The sequence below is a fragment of the Micromys minutus genome, assembly GCF_963924665.1.
Source record: "Micromys minutus genome assembly, chromosome: X".
NCBI classification, from domain to species: Eukaryota; Metazoa; Chordata; class Mammalia; order Rodentia; family Muridae; genus Micromys; species Micromys minutus.
Genome location: NC_137970.1, coordinates 57,874,902 through 57,894,343, shown reverse-complemented (window position 1 = coordinate 57,894,343; position 19,442 = coordinate 57,874,902). Strand labels below are relative to the sequence as shown.

Genomic DNA, 19,442 nt, shown 5'->3' with positions numbered 1-19,442 from the left:
TTCAACACTGGAAAAATAGTTTTTTTTGAAGGTGGTTGGTGCTTGTGTTTAATGTGGGTTTTAGCTGAAGACTGACTATATCAACAGCTTCCATGTGTGTATTACTTTAAAACTGCTTTTAAAATCCATTTCTCTCTCTCTCTCTCTCTCTCTCTCTCTCTCTCTCTCTCTCTCTCTCTCTCTCTCTCTCTCTCTCTTTCTCTCTCTCTGTGTGTGTGTGTGTGTTTCTCTGTGTAAGTGTGTATGTAGGAAGGAGGATAGAGGATAGCTTTATGGAATTTTTTTTTTTTTTTTTTTTTTTTTTGGTCCACAGTGTGAGCTCTGGAGGTCAAGCTCAGTAGCTGGCACCTTTATAACTACCCTAGCTCCTTGCTTCATTTTTATATAAGGAAGATAACAATTACCATTTTTTGAACTCTTTGATTCTTGATGAGTGCTTTAAATGCTCATCAAAGTAAGGTGCTTATCTATATTACTAGGTAAAAGTGCAGAACAGCCATGATTTTTCATGGTGATAGTGGTGGTGGTTCTATAGGCTTGTATTGAACTTTCAAAATATGCTTTATTCATATGACTGATAATATAGGATCTATTGACCTCTATTGAAATGATAAATCTGATGATGAAAATTGTGGAGGAGTTTTGAACTTATAATAAGATATTTTATTAATGTAACAGAAAACCTGGTCTTTAGTATAAAAATGAGTTTGGTAATTTGAATTTTTTATTTATATTGTTAGTAGTAAAATATATTTCCTTTGAAGATAATAAGCTTTATGATATGACTACATTTGATTCCAAAGCAATAATCTTTTCAATCTTCTATAGTGACCATCAAGCAATATGGTTAAGTAACATAATTTTTAACTTAAGAAAAATGTATTCCTTTCTCAATTAGAGACTTTGTGGCTTTGGAGGAAGATCTGAGTTTAAATTTCAGTTCCTGAGCTTTTAGCAGTAAGTTCACATCCTTGAGCAGCAGCATCTTTGTTGTCTCACAGGGGTGGATTCTTATCTCTCTGTGCCTTTGGGAAGATCAGATAAGCTGAGTGCTCAGCTTGGTTCCTAAGTAACAAAGCCCCCTTCCTTTTTAAACAGTTGTCCATTTATGATAATATATAGATGAAAAGACTTCGGGAACTTGTCTTATTAAGAAGTATCCCTTCTACCTAAACCAACTCAGTTTCCACTTTGCATGTTTAGGAAATATTTATTATTAGTACAAGACTTATAATTTTAAAAATTGTAAATTTTCTTTATTGTAAATACTTTTATTTAAAATTGCAAGCAATAGTATGAATAGAATATTTTCTATAAAATACACATATATATCTATATATATGTCAACATTCTAAGTGATATAGCTGTGTGTTTTTGTAGGTTTGCCTGAATCCATCATTGCAGCTGCATGTTCAAGGAGTGGCCAGAGGGTTCTGCATGTTGATTCGTAAGTTTTAACTCTGGTAGCATTTAACACACATATGTGTTTATGTATTTATGTATGTGCCAAGTGAAATTTCATAACATAGATGAAGCACTGGAATTACTTTCATTTTCATTAGTAATGTGTAAAACATACAGGGTTTTTTTTAGTCTATTCTTTGAAATGAGGATATTTGTCATTTAAGATTCAACTAAATGAATTTCAATTTTTTTACTTAGGAATGAGCTTGTTATTAAAATATGTCTTTAGTAGGCTTGAAAACCTCACATGTGTCTTTTATATAAATAAGTGTATGTCTGTGAGTACATTATCACATTTATTTGGTATTGTATTTTAGGCTTTATGTTTTATCATAAAATTTGGCCAGTAGATTTGAATTCATGATTTTCTTAAAGGATGTCAACATTGGAACTTAAAAATCTTAATTAGGAAAAATATCTAGAATCGTTTTCTCTTGAAAGCATGAATAACATGTAAGTAAAAGGAAAAGTAATTGGTGTATAACTTAAATCTTAATTCCTATGCCCACTGAAAGCAGACCTTAGGTGTGCCATATAAGCATTTACTCATTTTCAATAGTGACTTGACAACTCAGTAAAGAAAATAAGTGAACGATCTACAGTGTTTTCCAGAGTGCTAGGAAGCAAAGTAGCAGTAGATACAGTGTATAGTGATTTCCCTTTCATTCCTTCATTTATACTGTAAAAACTAACATTCATTAATATACTTAACATTTCATAAATTTATTAATTTTTAAGGAGTCACATGAATATGATTTTTATTTGCATTTTCATATATATATATGTGTGTGTGTGTGTGTATGTGTGTGTGTGTGTCATTATACCTTGTTCATATCCATGCCCCTTTGTCTTCCCTGACCCATTATTCCATCTCTTACTGACCCCCTTCCCTCCAGTGACCCTTTTCTGTGTTCATGTCCCGTCTCTTCAGCTATCTTCTTTACCTGCTCTGACACCTCCCTTCAGATCATTTCTTTTCCTCTTATGCATTCCTTTCTAGTTTATGACGGTCTGTCTTGTCTCAGTAAATATTAAAAAGTAAATAAGGTTTATCTCTTTTTCGGCCCCGAGGTCTCAAACCCAAGGGCCGATTTTAGTATGGAACTGCAGGTACCTCTGTAGCTCTGTCCGAGCCACCCCCACGGCTTAACTTTGTCCTCCAAACTCCCTTCCCTTACCATAATGGCTAAGGATCAGATCAGATTTGGATGATTGCTTTGATAGGAGCACCATGCTACTATGGACAATACCATTCCCTGGACAGATTGTTCTGGGTTTTATAAGAAAGCATGGGTCTGTGATTGAGTCAACAAGCAGCATTCCTCTATAGTTTGGGCGATAGTGCCTTGTCTGTGAGTGACTTTGCTATTACTAGGTAATGCATGTACTTACTTATAAGCCAGCCTACCTTCAGTTTCTTACCCTTAGTTCCTGTCCTAACTTCTCTGATGGACTATGACCTGAAAATATGAGGCAAATAAACCTTTTTCTCCCTTAAGTTGCTTTTGGGCAGGGTTTTATTACAACAGAAAAGAAAGAACAGTGTACCTTTTTTTTCAAAAATAGTATATGACACATATAGCATGCACACATGTCTTTCTCCCTCCCCCTCCCTGTGTGTGTGTGTGTGTGTGTGTGTGTAGAGAAATTGCTTTGTATCAAATTAAGGGATTTATGTATACTAGGCAAGCTACATCTTTTGTCCTGAAGTTTGTTGCTTTCGTCTGGCAATTTGTCTTTTAACTGCATCTTGTTGATTTTTATGGTGTAACTCATTAATATTCAGATATATTTCTGCAATCTTATTTTTAGCTTTTTCATTTTTTTTCTACCTTTTTTCATTTCAGCCTTTCAGTGAATAGATTCAGTGTTGGAGGTCAACATTGGAGGTCAACATTCTTTTCTGTCTGGGCCCAGCCCTAGCCATTGACTGAATGGCCCTAGAGGAGACAAGGAGTCAAAGAGGGAGAAGTGAGTCAGGTGCTGTGGTCAGAGGAATCTTGCAGCTCTGTCTGACTAGCAGTCAGGTTGCTTCTTTTATTTATTCAGGTTTCACAGAACAAAGATAGACTAATGATTATCCAAGAAGTACATATCATTTTGTCTCTACACATGTGTTTGATTTTTTTTCATTACATTTACAGAGCTACAAGTTCAAACACAATTAGAAAGTACAAATAGAACAGATTTTTTTTTTAAATATCAGCCCTTTAACTCCAATTCAAAGAATCTAAAGAATGTCTCCACCAAAGCAAACACATTTATTACATGACAGCCTGCTTTTAGACTGAGAGTATTTGTAGTTTTAAAGCACTCCAGGCAAACAGAAAATATCTGAACTGGTCTTGTTTATGAATAGCAAATACTAATATTTAACTTGTTTTATTTATATCTTATTTACTGAGTTCGTTTCCTTCAGGGGTATACCCTGTGTGGTCCGCTATCTTAAAACTACATTTTCAGAGAGCTATAAGCATTTTGTAAAAACATTGGATACTTTCTATCTTGTTGTATTGGCTGGTGGTAGTTTATTTTTCTACTTGGAACAGGGCAAATAGTAATGGGTATTAGAAACACTTGCAAAGAGCAGGCATTCTTGATGTCTGTTTTTGTATTTGCTTTCTGGATATGAAAGAATTCAAAGTTACTTCTGTTCTTACTTCTAAATGCCTAGTTTGCACGGTGGACAGTGAGGGATTTGGCTGAACTGTACCCCTATGTGCCTAATAGCTGGTATTCTGGGGTTGGTTATGGCCACTCATTTAAAGATAGAGGCCTGACATTGGCTTTGCCAGGCTGACTTACTGGTTGCTTTCTGAGTGACTGCTGACCATTCTGCTGGTGGTATGGGGAAGGTTATTGCAGTCTCCCTTATTGATCTGGAGAGTACAATATTTCATATTGCTATGAAATAAGTGTAGATTGTCTGGGAAATAATTTCACCTCTCAGTGACCATGAAGGCTGTGAGAAAATCCATCTGGTAGCAGATGGCTTCACTACAGGCTTTAGCACTTCTTTGGGTGTTATCATTGGAAGTGGAAATCAAGTGATAGTTGAAGTATCTGTGAAATGCCATGTGGTAGCTTCATGAGCTTGCTTAAAGGTTGATGAAAAGCTTTGTGGTAAGTAGGGACAGGGTACAGCTAGCCCATTTGCGGAGGAAGCCAGAGGCCTGGGGCCATAAACTGATGTCACATACAGGTTCATTCTCTTTTTCATTCCTCTTAAGGTAACTTTCTATTTTCATTTTTATGCCTTTAATGTTACATTTTGGGTAATTTCCAATATTATTTTGTTTTGTAGTTGCCAGCTAGCTGTGGCCTATAGGTTGGCTACTTTTAAGTGTTCTTATTGTATATATAACCAATTATATCCATACTTACACATGTTTACATGTTCCATGGATCACATGGCCTACAAAGCCAATAATGCCTGTCTAGAACTTCATAACTTACAGGTGTCTTTTCTAACAATAGTTTTTTCAGATGCATATTCATAGATAACATAGCTTTCAGTTTTTATAAATTGACATTCACTTCTGAAGATGATTCTGCTTGTTTAATTTTTGAAACCAGGTCTTGTGTCACAGCTGTCACTTTCCAATTCTCATGTCCTTAAGGGCCAGCTCATGTACCCCATGCCACCAGGGTCAACCCTACTATGCTGCCCAGTTAAGGTACAGGCCCACTCTCCTGAGCCAGCAAGGGGCAGTGCCAGCTCTCTTGCCTGCTGGTATTATTTTGGGTGGGGAGTAGAGGGCAGTTTTCCTTCACCCCACCCCACCACATGGCACATGAAGAGTTGTGTCTGCTCTCCCACACTCATCAGGACCAGCTCTCTGGAACATTTTTTAACTGCTGTCTTGGCTGGAAGGAGCTATGGGAAGGTTTTTATTTTTTCTGGTCCAGTCTATTTGGTGTTAGGGGAATTGTCTTCTATGACTTTGTTAAAAATACTTTCAGTCTCTATGAGCTGTGTTTCTTCTGTTCTTTCTATTATTCATAGGTTTTGTTTTTTCATGGTGTCCCAGATTTCTGGGATGTTGTATTCTTGGATTGCTTTAGATTTGTGTGTGTGTGTTTTTTTTTTTTTTTTTTTTTTTTTTTTCTTGTCTGATATGTTCAGTTCTCCTATCTTGTATTTTAGACCTGGCTTTTTCTGTTCTGTGTCTTGTAATCTGTTTGGTGATGCTCACTTTTTAAGTTTTTGATTGGCATCCTAAGTTTATCATGTCAAGCTATATTTATTTCTGTTAAGGGACTTTTCAGTCATTCTATTTTCGCTTTCATGTTTTGAGATGTTATTATTTAATTTCACTTTGTTTTCATAGACTTCATTAAAGTATTTAATTATATTCACTTGAACATATTTATAATTGGTATTTTGAAGTTATTGTGCTTTTGCTCTGTTGCATTTCTTAGGTTATATTGCTGGAGGGTTCCGGGCTTCTGAAGAAGGTATATTACAGTGGCTGTTGAGGTTTGTGGTTTTGCACTGGCATCTGGAGTTAAGATGTTTAAAGTATTTCTTGTAAATACCTGGTCTCATGCTTGATGGGTACTATGTGTTCTGTTCTTTGATTGCTTTTGCCTTCTCTGGATCCTAGGGAAGTGTGGTGGCTGTGGGGTTTTTGGAAGAGAGTGTTTCTGCTGGCCTGTGGTAGATCCCACAAAGGAATGGAGATGGCCTAGAACTAAAGCTACGAGGGGCAGGGGGGAAGGGGCAAGGTGTACTGTGGTCCACACCAAGAGGCAGAATGCCCAGAAAATGGACATGGGGTGGGAAGAGGTGTTTCTGAATTAAGTTGTTATAGGACTAAGAATAAGCCTGGAGAAATTAGAGTGGAGGGCTGGAGCGATAGAGAACTGATTCCCAGCATAGTGGCCACTGGGGTTCCTGGTAGAAAGTGTTTTTGTGGATAGGAGATTTAGAGAGTAGGCAGGGAAATAGCTAAGCTGGGTCAGCACACCAAGAGACAGAGTCCCCAAGGAGTAGAGGTGGGGGTGAGTTTTACATTATTCTTAAGTGAGAAGTAATCTGTAGAAGTTCTGCTTTCTTCAGGAAGGCCTTTATATTTCTTTTGGCTTTGCTACCAAATGATGCTACTAGCAGTATTATTTTTATTTTCCTCGAGGAACAAATGATCATAAATATAGTTGTTTTAAAATTCAGATTTATTATATAATTATTTTTCTATAGACTAGAAGTCTGAAATGAAATGTGTGGTCTAGAACACAAGGTTGGAGAACGGAATATATTAGTCAAGGAAAAATGAACAGTATCTAAGCTATGAGTATAACATAGATACTTCTGTACTTCTCTTGGTGGCTCTAGGGCATACCTGCTTCCCTATCTTTTTGCTAGAGGCCATTGCTATCTTTTCCTCTGTTTTGAAAGTACATCACTCCAATTTTTCCATCTGTTATTTATCTGTCTGTCCATCTTTGCCTTGACACCATAAGGAATATTGTGGTTACATGCAACCTATGTGGATAATTCAGAATAAGTTTTTCATTTTGACATCCTTAATCATGTTAGCAAAAATATTTTTTATTAGGAAAAAAAGTATTTCATCAAATGCAGATGAAAATGTGGACATTGTGTAAAGTCATTATGTGTGTGTGTATATATATCTCATTGGTTCAAAGCAGATTTTTAGGGGGCTTTGGTTTGGGTTTTGTTGTTTCTGTATAATAAACAAGTACTACATTCATGTGTGCTATAAATTTACTTAGCTAAGTTTTCCACTCTAACCATAGAAATCCTTCTGCCACACCCCACCCAGTACTCTTTGTGAATATGTTTTACTTGTTCACAACTTTATGCTTTTATCTATTCTGTGTGGATAATTCATTTTATTGAAAATAGAAATTTTACATACAATATATTCTGATTATAGTTTCCCTTCCCCCAACTCCTTCTACTCTACCCCTCATTTTTCTGGGTACCCAGATGCATATTTTTAACTCTCTTTCAAACAGGCATCTAAATGCATGTTAATAATCAAATAAAATAAAACTGGAATAGAAAAAGACAAACACACTGAAAATAAAGAGTCAAGGAAAAAGGACAAGAAACACCTAGATGTAGAGATACACATTTACACATGCAGAAATCCCACGAAACCACAAAACCAGAAACAATAATAATAAGCAAAAGACCCGTAAGATTAAGAAAAGATGCCCAGATAAAGCATTGTGAGACAAAAACCAAACCAACCAAACAAACAAACACCTTCCACCATCCTTATTCTTTTCCTAAGAACAGAGAAAATATAGTTTTCCAGTGAAGCTTTCCATAATATTTCTAGTAACATCACATTTTCTATTTGTTTGTACTTTCAAATTTATGTAGCATTTCTAATATGAAGGTTTTATATTGTGTTATTGTTTGTAGATATTTGAGGTCATTCTTTGTTCATTTATATATCCTCACAGCCTAAGGGTATCTAGAACATAGCAATTCTTCAATGAACGTTTGATAAATTAATAAAATTTAGCAGTGTTACAGTATACATAGTGCTATATAGCAGAATATATATTGCCATTATGTTATTCTGGAACGGGTACTACATAAAATAATATAGCTAGTAGCACCACTAGGTAACAAGAAGAGGGACAACATTTGGAATGTAAACAAAGCAAAAAATATAAAAATAAGCTTTTAAACATAGGTACATATTTGGCTTAAACTATACAACTAAATGAGATCATGTGGGGACTTACAAGGAAAATTTGTCTCAGTTGATATTTTAGAAGTTAATACAATATTGGCCATTCGTCATTTAAGAGTTGGGCTTCATATTGGGCTGGTTCATGGCACCTTGCACATGTGTAACAGAGGATTGCTTTGTATAGCCTTAGTGGTTGAGGATGCCCTTAATCCTGTGGAAACTTGATGCCCCAGGCAAGAGGAATGCTGCTGGGGTGAGCTTGGGGTGAGGTGGGGGTGGGTGGGCAGGTGGAGGAGGACCTTTGCTGAGGCAGGGGGAAAGAAGGGGAGATGAAAAACTTGGGGCCAGGGAACCAAGAAGGGGGGCAACTTTTGGAATGTAAATAAATAAAATACTTTAATTTTAAAAAGAAAGAAAAAGCAAGCAAACAAACAAAAAAAGCAGAGTGGGCCTTCAGTTTCCATTGTGCCATATCAGAAAATCAGGATTTCTGGTAACTTCACCTCTCTAGGATACTCACCTCCAGAGCTTTCTAAGGCCAGAAGATGTAGGTGTGGAACCATTTGTGTTCATTCTTTCCTTACCATTGAATCAGCATGCCTTCTTCTCAGTGTAGTTACTAGGTGTGGCGCCACTGTGAGAAAGCACCTCTGCTTTGTCAAGAATTATAATTCTTCAAGAAATGCATACAAGAAGCTGGCTTAAATCAGCTGAACTCATCATATAGATTTCTAGTCCTTGGAAACCATGAGGGGAACTCCCGCCTTCATTTATTAGCTTTTAACCCTAATATGGGTTATGGATTTTTAAACATCTTAAATTACACCATGAAGAAGAAATCAGAGTTATTGCAGAATAATAGAAAATGTAACATCTTTTAGATTTTGTGGTTGGAGAGTTCAATGAGTGGAAGTTGTCATGACAATCCCTCTAGATTTTATCTTGGATATAAGACACTGTATATGGCATTGACAGGTAGCATCATTTTCTGCCTTACTCCTTTCATGGAAAACGGTGGATTTCTTACTAGAGGTAGGTTTTGTAGCTTGATATAATTAAACTGTGTATAAACAGAGTTAAATAAAATGATGTGTTACTTCTTTAATGAAAGAAAAAAAATACTCTAGGTGTGCAATGATTATTCACTCATCAGAAAGGAAACCAGTATTAATTAAAAAAACTGCTTTTACTGTGTAGTTTCATTGTAGTAACATTCCTATGTGGAAATCAGGGTTAGGTTGTCTGCTTTTGTGCTCCTGTTCCTAACCTAGAAGGTATCTCTTATTGATAAGCACCCACAAAGGACAATTAGTTTCTTCAAGGAGTCTCACTGGGGTATGCAAAACACACTTAAAGACAGACCCCAGCAGTACATGTTTAAAAGAAAGTCTTTTTTTCCCTCTCTACAAGCATTCAAATTTTGTATCTTTATGAGTTTTCTTTTTGTGTGAATGTGTGTGTCCTCAAGTCTGTGTTTTTTGTTTGTTTATTTGTGTTTTGACTTTTTTCTATTCCTCTGTTTTGTTTTATCCTATACATGTTCGTTTGTTTTTATTTTATTATTTATTTTCCTTCCTTGTTTAAAAGATGCATATTTGTTTTCAAAACAGAAGGAGTTAAAAAAGGGCATGGATTTGGGCGGTAGGGAGGTGGCAGGGTCTCAGAGGACTTGGAGGAGGGGAAATTACAATCAGAATAAATTGTATGTAAAAACTATTTTCAAAAATTATATAAAATGAAAAAGGGAGGGAATACAATGAGAACCACTGCTTATAGGTGACTACCGCAACTGAGAGTGATAATATTAGTTTCTATCTTAATACTAATGTCAATAAATTACACAGTATAGGAAAAAATGCAAGTCATTTCCTCTACCAAAATAAAGAGATATTTGATTAAGATAGCACAAAGTTATATAGTTTGAAGGTTTTATGAATAAGACTCACTTTACTGCATTAAGAAGAAAACTTATTTACAAAAAAGAGCACTGTGACAGAACTCTTATACAGGTAAGTGCAAAGTTATGGGAGCATGCAGTTTTTTTTTGTTGTTTTGTTTTGTTTTTGTTTTGTTTTTGTTTTGTTTTTGGTTTTTTTCTTTTTTTGATTATGCTGGAGAACTTCTGACTGCACAGAAGAGGTGAGAATTCTGAATGGTTTGGTTAATAGTGTTATTAGTTTAGTGATGGACTAGAATTTTGGCATAGTATAGACAACCAATATCACAAATAAAAGTGGCATGGAGGTATTTGGCTCAGTCATTGCTGTATGGGCACTTGGTCCCATTGCTGTAGCTGAATATGAACATGTGACTGATACATAGAGACTGAAGTTGGTATTAACTTGTGAAACATTTTGTGATCCCAATGATTTTGTATTTGATTCCCTAAAAGCATTAGTGAGCCATCAGACATCTTTAAATCTGAAAACAGACATAATGGGCTCTCTCCAGACCAGATCATGGTGGCCTTAGTGTTGAGGTTGGATTGAAAAGGGAAGAAGCTAGAGGTAGGAAACCTTTAAGACTAAAGACATTAAGGCAGGTAAGCAAATCCTTAGAGTATCAAAGTAAGACACTTGAAGGGAGGGTTGGAAAGGGCAGAAGAGCTTTGGCAAACTAAATACACTTGATACTTGAAGACATCTTTTGGAAGTTCATTTTTTCATCATCAATAACTATAATGGTGCCATTGTTTTTGTTGGCTTTCTGTTTGTTTTCTGTTTCTTTGAAGATTTTACCCTTTGGATATATAGAATTGAAGTACATGTTGGCTGTTTAAGAAAGGGAGATGTATAATAAGCTGATGGCTCATAGTTTGTGTTTTCAGATCTGAGTTTGGAGATAAGCAGAGGGGCCCAGGTTGGAGTACCAATTTATGAGTCATCAGTAGAGGAGTGATAAGTGACATGATAAATGCAAACATTTTTGTTACTTAAAACACCAAAAATGAATAGAGGGTCTGGTATCTTCTTTAATATTATAATTAATCTGCAGTGTTATCATGGAGGTCCAACCTAATAGTCTAAGAATGCAGGGGATGGTAGAAGGCATACAACTTTCTTGTATGGCATATATTTTTGAACTTTTGCTAAATAAAAAATTAGATTATTAGGGGTCAAGTTCAATATATTTTCTGTGTCCTAGAATTATGATATATTGTTTGTTAACAGGGTGATACTGGCATATCATGACATTGTAGGATTCCAACAAATTTAAATGGAACCAACCTGTTTTTGCTGAGATTGACACTGCCCACTGTACTAAGGAGGGCAGGTTTAATCCATTGTTAATTTACAGGGCACATTGTACTCATTAGTAGCTGGCAAACCGATACTAGCTGATAATTTTTTTTTGTTTGTTCATTCTGAATTTGAGACCCAGTTTTGGGTCCTAGAATAGAATAGCCCTCCCAGCTCTGACATTAGAAATAGACAGTGTTGAGATTACTATAATGTTTTTATGAAACAAAGCAAAACAAAACTATACTTCCTGCAATCCGGAGTTTGTAAACAGACACAACTGGTTTTGCTTTGGGATAGTTATACCATGGGCTCAAGTTCCAACTTTACTATTTCTTAGCTGAATTAATTAGAAAAGGCACTTAAATGAAAGAGTGAATATCAAATGCCAACCACAATGCATGTGGGTTTTTCTTCCCCTTAATAGGAATTCAGCTAATATTCCTCAGAATGTGTTATTAAATGCCCTTTCTTCAAAATTCTGAAAAAATGTGCTCATTGGTCATTTTATGTTTAGAAATGATATATAGAGCTGTATTACCACAGACACTGGAATAGTCAATGGTGCCAAGAAGCCATGACACTAGGAACCATTTCTTTCTTGTTTTAAGGTTCTCTCTCTCTCTCTCTCTCTCTCTCTCTCTCTCTCTCTCTCTCTCTCTCTCTCTCTCTCTCTCTCTCTCTCTCTCCCTCAAAAGATTTATTTATTTATTATATATGAGAACACTATAGCTGTCTTCAGACACACCAGAGGAGGGCATATGGGATATAGAGGAATATTATTAGAGTTGTGCTAGACTGGCTCCTTTTCTCACTGAGCAATCTTAAAACCCATTGAGTACCTGTCTGAATGTATTTTCCACTATGAGCTTCTTAAGTAAAATGATTCCCAGAGGAATCTGTCTGAATGCCAGTAGCTCTGTCTTTTGTTAGTGTTTGGGGCTAGTTCAACAATAGCTCTTCAACAATACAGCATGTAATATAGCATCCTGTGGTTGTCCCTGCAACTGAATAGTCAGTAAAGAATTATAATTATGCCAAATAAGAAAGAAAGGGGTTAGTGCTTAATTGATGGTGTCTACCCAATGTATTTAATGGTCATCATCTCTGCTTATTATATATTTTTGTAGAATAAAATGAAGAAAAGTGATATAAAACCTATGGAGAGTCTAAGAAACATCTGAAATTATTATGTCATCAGTATTCTACTGATTGGTATTAATTGATACATTTGTTGAAATCATTTTTTTAAAATTTCATCTGGAAAACTTAGGTGGTATTTGAACTAGGTTATATGAAATTATAGAAAAAAATTAAAACTATGTTTTGTACAGTTTTAAGATCAGCATCTCACACAATATGGTATTATAACACAGGGGGTTGTCTTTAAAAATACTCCATTATACATTTTTGTCTACATTTGCTAAAGACTTTAGGACATAATTTTTATGGAACATTAGAGGACTTTTAGATTTTAGCTTTATGTTTCATGTTTAAATATCATCACTGTCTATTTTCTGATTTCCCAGAGAATCCAGTTTTAAGGAAGTCTTTTTCATTGTCAGAAACTGTCCCTGACAGTGGAAATGTACTTTGTTTTCCCTCAAGTGCTTCTTCTTTTACTTAATGTACAGAGGCAGTGATGATACAAAATTGGCAGAAAACATGCTGTACCATTTTTTTTCTTTTTTCCTCATTCTCACTTTGTCTTTGAATCATGTCTCTAAGGCTTAAAAATCAAGACTAGTAACTAAGTTGTATTTGCCCCTGCAGAATCAGTTTTAAACATAATGGAAAAGCAGTTTATAAATTGGATTTAAATGTCACAGTTCTAAAGTCACATCTTTAAAGATAAAAAAAAAAATCCCATGGCTTTAATTTCTATCAGATCTATTATAGTTTGCTCCAGAGATCATATTGGAATGTCATATTGATTTTTTTATATTTCTCTCAATCCTCTCAATATTGATACCTAATATTTTTAAGAGATGTCATCAACCATATTTAAAACCATAGAGATATCAAAATGAGTTTTGTCAGAATCTTCTGGTTTTACAATTTGTTTACTAATAGTTGTCTTGGCATGTTTTGTCTGAAAGACCAAAGTAATGAAAACCATGCTTCACCTTTTACATACATAATTGGAGGAGATCACCAGATGTTGATGTTAGGAACAAATCAGGAAAAGTTGAAAATGGGAGCTGCATGGAAACTACAAGGGCCAATTAGCTCGTCAAAAACCATTTGACCAAGTGTAGAGGAGAAAAATAGGTTTGCCCAGGAACTGACCTCAAGTCACTTAATAGTGACACTAGAGTGGCTCTACTGAGAGTTTTCTTAGTCTCTTCATAATTAGGTGAAAATACCTTGGAAATGAACTCATTGCAGTTAGTGCTGAAAATTTCAGATTGCTTCTGTTTTTCCTACATTTTATTGTGATAATCTTCAAGTGTACAGAAAACTTGGAAAACAAAACCAAACCAATGCATTTGATCACCTATGAGTTCACTACAGAGGTTCTAGGGTTGCCATTTTGATGTAGTTTCTGTGTATCACGTAAGCATCTACATACTTATTCTGGGGTCCATTACAGCTCTCAGTCTTAATGATTTGTACACTTCAGTAATTTCTGTCACTTGGGATTTCTGCATTCACATTATTAGCACATATTAATATTTGCTTATGGTACTTTCAAAGTCAAATTTTATATAATGTGAAATATACAGATTTTAAGTATATTACTTAGATATGTTCTTAAAATGCAAATACTTATGTAATTAAAAACTTAACACCCCCATTCTGACGTAACACCTTTTTAAAAAAAAATCATAGATGGATTTAGCTTGTTCTTGAATGCCACATTAATGGAATTATGGAAAATATATTCCCTGTGGCTTAAGGTTTCATTAAGAACAAAAATTGTGAGATTGACCTACATTGTTAATGTCAGTTTTTGTCTTTTTACAATGCTAAAAAGTGTACATTCTGTGGATACAGCTTAACCTGTTTACACATTTTTCTGGATATAATCACTTTGATTAAAATTCCAATTTGATGAAAAGTCATTTTTTCAAAATATGCTTTTCTCTTATGTAATTGTTTAGGAATTTCTGGATTATAGGGAAATTGTATCATTTTAAAAGAAGCTGACATATATTTTTGAAAGTTTATCAACTTACAAACACTATCCCGCAGCTCCTAGCACTGTAACTCTTGATGAGTCAATGCTGGAACTCATTATGTTACTGATTGAAACTGATTTTCCCTGTGATCCCCCCCCCAAAAAAAAACAATTTTGTTTCTCTGGAAGGCAAATAATTGTTAAACTGTTATATCAGAAAAGGTTGCCTTTGAGATCTGAGAATAACCATTTCCTCCCATTTACTATTTCCTCTTTCTTAAAAGAACTCAGTCATGTGATTTGGGATACTTGGGACAACAATATTGGAAAATAACATGAGTTGAAAGGTCAATGATGGCTTAGCTTATAGAGATCAGTGACTTAATTTTTACATTCTTTTAATTTTCATTTTTTACAGAAGAAGTTACTATGGAGGAAACTGGGCCAGTTTCAGCTTTTCAGGACTGTTGTCCTGGATAAAGGAATACCAGGTAAAATTGTGATCTGATATTACAAGTCTCTATGTTATATCTTGTGTCATATAATATTTATTCATTGATGAAATATTTTCTCTTTCTGTCATGTGAGATAGATACCTTTTGACAAAAATTCATGCAATTACTTCTTAAGCTAATGTTATATAAGGACAGACTTTCTACGAAATCATTTACAGAAATTTTACTAGCCATTCTAAAATCTCACCTTATAATAGTTGTTCTTTACGTTATGACATTTTTAAAATGTTACATGTACTATCATTTATTTGAGAAAAACAGTGTGGAATATTCTCTGGTCTGCTGTGGCAGAATCACTTAAAAGAAAGAGAAAAACATTGACTTTCAAAAATTGTTTTTTCTAAAGTACCTTCTTAATGCTACAGCTGAGTACCCCCAGTAAAGGGGGCTTTAGAGATAACTGGCTGTGCAGTGGAGAGATTTAGTCCTGCTATTATATATTTTAACATTTTGTATAAGACTTGTTTTATGTAAATGGGTATATGTGGTTTGAAATGAAATTTTGCTGAAAAGATCCTACTTACATGAACTCACATCCTGCTGTTTCTTAAATAAGCTGAGAAGGTTGGGGAAAGAGATGCTAATATTCCAGAAATTGTCTTCAGTTAGCTAAGAATTGTCACTTAGAGCAAACAATTAGTCTACTAAGCATGGTACTTGCTTTTGATTTAATAGAGTATATCAGTAATGACTCTCCTGAAGACAAAAACATGGGTAGGTAAAGCTGCAGTGAGGCTATAGTTTAAATACCATTGCATAAAATGGCTGTGGCCTACTGGACAACATTCGGAGAATTAGAGACTTTGAAATGCTCGCCCTAATGTGATGTCTTTGTCATATCACATCCCTCCCATCAAAGCTCAGGGATCTATGCAGAAGAGGGAACAGAAAGAATGTAAGAGCCAGAGGGAGTGGATCACTCCAGACACAACAGGGTCTCATAGACACCTGTACAACAAAGCTAGCTATTGGTCCAGTTTGTGCATTGTTTGCCTCCTTTAAAGCTGGTACACTGTTGGAGTAAGTTCAGTTATTCTGAAGTCATTTCTAATTTGATGTGATTACAAATAAAAACATGAATATAAGACAAGATACAATTTCTCTTGGGAATCTTTTAGTTCATACCTTTCAATTTAGTTAAAACTTCTTTTCTGTGTTTTTTTTAGGAAAATAGTGATGTTGTGACTGAAAATTCAATGTGGCAAGAACAGATACTTGAAAACGAAGAAGCTATTCTTCTTAGTAGCAAGGACAAAACAATTCAACATGTAGAAGTATTTTGTTATGCCAGGTATGAAACTCATTTATGTAGCATTCAATAAGACAAGTTCTTTCCCCTTTTCACACTTCTTCCGGACACCTGAGTAGTACGGATGCTGCTATGGTGAAATCTATACATTGGCTTTCTCTCCTTTGTAAGCTGTAGCTCTCAGTGTTCTCTGCTTTTGGTTTAGTAATGTCTAACATTAAGGCAAGTTCCTGGAGGCATTTTGTTAATTAATGATTGATATAGGAGGGACCAGCTCACAGGGGCTAGTGCCACCCTTGGCCAGGTGGTCCTGAGTGGTATAAGAAAGTAGGCTCAAGAGGTGGCTTGTTGAGAGCACTTGCTTCTCTTACAGAGGATCCAGGGTTTATTCCCAACATCAACATGGTGGCCCACAACTATCTCTAACTCCAGTTCTAAGATTTCTGATGTCCTCTTCTTACCTCCTTGGACAAAAGGTATGCATGTGGCATACACATATACATGCAGGCAGAACACTCATACACAGGAAATAAATATGTTCTTAGGAAAAATACAAAGAATGTAAACAAAAGGCCATTTTTATATACTGCTGTATAAGTATGGCAAGGCACTATAGAAGTCAATATGGATGTTTCTTAAATAAAGTAGGAATAGATCTTTGATTTTAAAATCAAGTTTGTTTTCTTGAGGTTAAATTGTTTGAGTATGTTGCGCATACTATCCTAGTCCTGTCAGAAATATAGTTGGCTAAGGTTTTCTTCTATTCTGTGGGCTGCCTCTTCACTTGATTTGCAGCTTCCTTTGCTAGTCACAGGCTAGAAGCTTTTTTTCTGTGGTCCCATTATCTATTGCAAGGGCTCTGTTTCTTCCTCTACTGGGACATGAGGTAGAGCAATAGGACAGTACAAATAATTTTTTTCACTTATTTTTGGATATTTGGCACTAGATCTTTTTATATTGTTTTGGTTAGCCATGGGCTCTCAGCCCTCCTGCCTCATCCTTCAGCCTGCTGAGGCTACAGGTGTGCACCCCTCCAGTGTTCCTGCAGTGTTAGGGTCACACTCCATCAGGTGAGCTACATCTCATCTCAGCCCACTTTTTTGATGTTAGTATGAATTTCACTGATGTCTTCTTTTGGATATCATTTTCTGTAGTTACTTGGCACTTATTTGTGCTTTGGGAGAACTGTCATTCCATGCCTTTTGCATATTTTTAAAGTGAATTGATTTTTTTTTCCTTGTTGGTTACATAATTCTTTTTGTAGATACTAATTCTTCGGTTAACTAGTTTAAAAATACTTTCCCTGATCTGTAACTTGTCTTTTTATCCTCTTTAAACAAGCATTGTTCCCACCAGCTATTAACGAGGTGCCATTTATTCGTTTTTTTCCCTTCTATGGATTATGTCTTTGCATTGAATGTGAGATATGGTCATTTGGATGTATTTTCAGAAGACATGTTAGAAAAGTACTTCTGTAGTTACATTGTGCTTCTTTGTGCACGGCCTACTTTGAGTTTTTTCCTGTGTGTGGTGTGAGGATTATGTCGATATTCTCCTCACTCCTCAGAACACCATTCTCATCAACATAGGACTCTAGGAGAGTGTGGAGATCGCTTTGTCAGAGTTTTGTTCCGCACCCTGACTCTTGGAACCTTCTAGTGCTTTTTCTATTCAAAGATTGTCTCTCTTAAGCAACTGACTAAGGGAAGGAAGAAAGTACACCTGAAATCATTGGCTGTTAGTTTTGAAGCAGTCACTATAGCCTTCCTTTCTATATCTTACTATGTTTGTTGTTGTTGTTGTTTTCTGTGCCAACACCATGTGCATGAGTTGTTGCAAGAGAATAAACGGTAATGAGCAGCAGAGATCATAGTGCCGTAATTGAACTCATAGCTCTATAAATTCTAGTCCTCTGCTGTGCTCACTGTACCTCCTTTCAGTTTTGGGTTTGGTTTTGTGAGACAGGATCTTCCTATGCTACCCAGCACTATATCTTGAACTCATGAGAACATAAGGAAATTCCAGTATCCTTGCTTTGTGGTGATTATAGTTTTTATACTCAGGAATATTTCTTAGTCTGGATGGGGGAAGTAAAGTTGCCATTATTTCTAGCTTTAAATATTGTACAGACTTGGGTCATACACACATGCAAATAATTTTTAGATAAAAAAATATTGCATGTTAATTTTATACTCATGTTTTCTCTCTCTCTCTCTCTCTCTCTCTCTCTCTCTCTCTCTCTCTCTATCTCTCTCTCTGTGTGTGTGTGTATATGTGTGTGTGTGTGTGTGTGTGTGTGTGTAATCACATGCATATGTGTGGAAGACAGAGGGAAAAGCTTGTTGGAGTTACTTCCCTTTTTTACCATATACTGCCTGATATCCAAAAATAAGTGAAAAAAAATCATTGTGTAAAGACATTTTAATTGGACACAACTGGAGACATTTATACTCTGTATTATATGGAGAAATTCAAGATTAATATAACTTCTGGAACAGTGTAAGTAGTCTGATCTGTAGTTCTTTTGCATAGTCATGAAATATTTATGCATTTTGAAATAAAGACCCTAAAAGTATAATATACCATGCAAATCAGAATGGATAGCCATAGAACAAAATGTATATTTAAAAGTAAAATAATACACTTTCCACAATTTTCTATATTGGGGAAGAAAATGTGCAAAAGGTGAAAAATAGTGAATACCTTTGTTGAATAAATTAACTAGCTGGTTGGTAGTTGTTTTGTGTTTTTGTTTTTTAACTTATGTAAAGGATTGCACGATATTATTATGGCATATTCATTTGGAAGTGCCCCATGTTTATTATCATTAATTGATGAATATTAGATAGTAATAGAATTAATATTTCCAAGCTCTTTGACAATTAGTAAAGCAAGTGCATTTATACAAAGCAGTCAGCATTGTTTTTAGTTAAGATAAATGAAAAAAAAATACAGTCTACCTATAATGGTAAATTAGCATTATAAGTACTAATTCTGTTGATTTTCTCCTTCATATGTTAAAATCACTTTAGTATTTTATAATTAAAAGCTTCTTTTGAGCTATTATAATCCATTAATGTCTTTTATCTAGAAGATACATTTTTATTTTTTCAAATACATTTGAGTTACTAAAATTGAACTGTTATTCTGAAGTTTTCTTTGGCAGTGGAATATCTTTTT

General features: G+C 35.2%; 1 protein-coding gene across 1 annotated transcript in view; it reads left to right on the top strand.

The window, feature by feature from the left end:
- Nucleotides 1–19,442, top strand: part of CHM (CHM Rab escort protein) — a 130,005-nt gene that overhangs the window by 23,480 nt on the left and 87,083 nt on the right. Inside the window, exons 2-4 of the mRNA XM_080910309.1 lie at nt 1,381–1,447; nt 14,917–14,989; nt 16,180–16,304. Coding sequence (XP_080766435.1) covers nt 1,381–1,447; nt 14,917–14,989; nt 16,180–16,304 — 265 coding nt within the window. The remainder of the gene's footprint in view (nt 1–1,380; nt 1,448–14,916; nt 14,990–16,179; nt 16,305–19,442) is intronic.